This window comes from Triturus cristatus, chromosome 3_2, assembly GCF_964204655.1.
Source record: "Triturus cristatus chromosome 3_2, aTriCri1.1, whole genome shotgun sequence".
Classification (NCBI taxonomy): Eukaryota; Metazoa; Chordata; class Amphibia; order Caudata; family Salamandridae; genus Triturus; species Triturus cristatus.
Window position 1 is genome coordinate 889,276,029 of NC_140584.1, and position 3,093 is coordinate 889,279,121.

General features: G+C 40.9%; 1 protein-coding gene across 1 annotated transcript; it reads left to right on the top strand.

The window, feature by feature from the left end:
* The first annotated feature begins 775 nt into the window (after positions 1-775).
* On the top strand, positions 776-2,842 carry LOC146858395 (zinc finger BED domain-containing protein 5-like). Its single transcript, XM_085647120.1, has 2 exons — positions 776-2,409; positions 2,830-2,842. The coding sequence occupies exons 1-2, from the start codon at positions 776-778 to the stop codon at positions 2,840-2,842; spliced, it is 1,647 nt and encodes a 548-aa protein (XP_085503246.1).
* The last annotated feature ends 251 nt before the right edge of the window (positions 2,843-3,093 follow it).

The window sequence follows — 3,093 nt, forward strand, 5'->3', positions numbered from 1 at the left end:
TTATGGGGGATATTGAAGTGAAGGAGCTCCAAGGAAGTACATTCAAGATCAATTTAACAAACTTGAAAGAATGAAAAGCTAACGTGGCCCTGCCAGTAATCACATTCTTAACTTGGAGATCATGGTTATCTTACCAGCCGTCAGGACTTGAAACTAATAACTTGCATATCATGGCATACTTTATTTGCCCTTAAGATAAGGCAGCAGGTAACTTCTAGGCATGTCATTCACTCCCTTGCCAATCACTATGATTCTGATCTCAGGGGAGCTTTCATGATGTCTCATGCAAAACATATTAAGAACATGCACGTAATATTTCTTAAACATTTTCTCTTCATTGCAAGGGAAAACACTTTTTGATCGCTAGGCAGAGGACTCCTATTCAAGCAGCAGGAACATTCGAAGAAGTGAATAAGAAGGTACGCATTTGTTTTTGAGTGATGGGTGAAGGGGCAGTGCTGAAGTTTGCCCTCATGAACCTTTGAACAAGTAACTTGCAGAGCCTCAACGGTGGTATACAGCATTTACATACTGCAGCAATTATGGAAGCACTTACTTAAAGCCTGGATGAGCTGGAATTACTTTTTACCCACTTATCATAAAATAAAATTTTCCATCCAAATTTTTTTTTTATAATATAAGAAGAATTTTTGTGAAGATTTTTTTGAAACTACAAAACCTGCTCTACCACATGAAGCTGTAAAATTGTAGCCATGTACTATTCATTAACATGCAGCTTCGGAATTTTGTATCTTAGGTTAAGCACAAGTTTGACATGGACCGTTTCCTGCTGCCAAAAGATGGTAGAGTGGTCAAGCGAAAGGCTGAAACAGTAACAGATGGAGAGAGAAAAGCTGCAAAAACACAGAAATATGATGCCTCCTATTTGGACTTTGGGTTCACCTGCATTGTTGTTAGTGGAGACAGTAGACCACAGTGTGTGGTTTGTGGCGTGATCTTAGCTAATGACAGCTTGAAGCCAACCAAACTGAGGCGTCACTTTGAAACAAAACATGGAACAAAACATGGGTCGCTGGCAGGAAAAAGCAGAGATTTTTTTGCCAGGAAGTTGCAGGGCATAACTCAACAGAAAGAAGCGGTGAAACAAGTGGCAAATACTCCAGCAAATGCATTAAAAGCTTCATACCAAGTAGCATACCACATTGCTAAAAATAAAAGGCCCTTTGTAGATGGAGAAAAAGTGATTCTCCCAGCATTATTCGACGTGGCTAGGACAATGCTTGGTGAAAAAGCAGCAGAGAAGTTCAAAAGCATACCCATCTCAGACACAACAGATTGCCGCCGCATCTCTGACATGTCAGAAGATATCCAGGGACAGCTTATAGCCCGGTTGAAATCAAGTTTGTTTGCTGTGCAATTAGATGAAGCAACTGATGTGTCAAAGGATGCCCATTTAATTGCTTATGTTCGATACTGTTATGAAACACTATTATTGGAAGATTTTTTATTTTGCAAGCCAATCAAGGGGCGAGCGACAGGTTCTGATTTGTTTGACATTATCAATGACTTCTTGAATATCCATGGCTTAAAATGGGAAAACTGTGTTGAAATCTGCACAGATGGTGCTCCTTCAATGTGTGGTGCTAGGGCTGGCCTAAAAGCTAACGTGTTGAAAGTGGCTCCACATATTCTGTGGACCCACTGTATGATACACCGGGAAGCCCTTGCTGTTCGAAACATAGACAGTGAACTTGAGGATGTGCTTAATTCTGCTATAAAAATAGTACATTTTATAAAGACTCATCCCACAAGAGCTCGTCTTTTTGCAATTTTATGTGCAGAAATGGGAGCTGAGCATGATGGCTTGCTGTTTCATACAGAAGTGCGGTGGTTATCCCGGGGGAATGTGCTGACTCGCATCTTTGAATTAAGGAATGAAGTACTGCAGTTTCTTCTGTGTTTGGACCCTGGCAAAGCAGAACAGCTATGCAATCCCCGCTGGCTTGTGCTTTTAGCATACCTTGCTGACATTTTCAACAAATTAAATTCCCTGAATCTGTCCCTGCAAGGAGCTGAAACCACTTCTTTTACAATGAACAAAAGAATAACTGCATTCAAGAAGAAGCTGGAATTATGGAGACAACTAGTGGAAGAGGGCCTGTTTGAGTCATTTCCATGTTTAGTAGATGCTCTTGAGAAGACTGAATATGAACTTCCAAGTGTTGGTGAGATAATAAAAAATCACCTGACGTCTCTCAGGAACAGTTTAGAAAAGTATTTTCCTGAGGACAGCGATCACTTCAATGACTGGGTCTTTCAACCATTTCTGGAAGACGTGGGGAGCCATCTCCCGATTCGCATGCAGGAAGAACTGATTGATCTCCAAAGTGACCGCACTCTGCAGATGCAATTCAGCAAAGTCTCATTGGGAGAGTTTTGGCTGAAAATGTCTGCAGAACATTCAGCTTTGAGAGAAACTGCTATCAAAACTCTCTTGCCTTTCAGCTCGTCCTATTTATGTGAGGTTGGGTTCTCAGCACTTGCAGTGTTAAAGACTAAGTACCGGTCAAGACTAGATGTGGAGCACAACCTGAGGATGGCAGTAGCAAAATTCCATCCACAGATTGACCGTCTCTGTGGCGAAAAACAGGCACACCCATCACATTAATGTTAGTGGTGTTATTATCAATCTGTCAAATCATGTGTTATATGTGTAAAACAAAGCTTCATAGTAAAAACAATTTGCGCACATTTCATCTTGGAAAATTTTGTTTTAAACTGTGTAATAAACCTCTGTCATTTAAACAAACCCACTCACAAACCTGCAGTTTACTAAACACTCTTATTGTGTTTAACATTATTTGCCAGATATCGCCCGTGATATGCGGGTGGCAGTCGATTATATAGTGTACCAGATTCCAGAAATTTCTGTAGGAGGGGGGGGGGGGCGACATCTAAAAACAATTAGCTGGAGGGGCTCAGCCTACAAAAGTTTGAAGACCTCTGGCATAGGGTAAGCTTCCACAGCCTTATTCAGAGCTTGCTCTGGGAAGGAATTATCATATTTTGCAAACATATCACTTTGCAGTAATTTGGCAGTCACCAAATGGTTTGTGAAAGAAAAACGTTCCT

Coding starts and splice junctions, on each gene's coding strand:
- LOC146858395 (XM_085647120.1), top strand. CDS start 776: ATGGACCGTTTCCTGCTGCCAAAAGATGGTAGAGTGGTCAAGCGAAAG.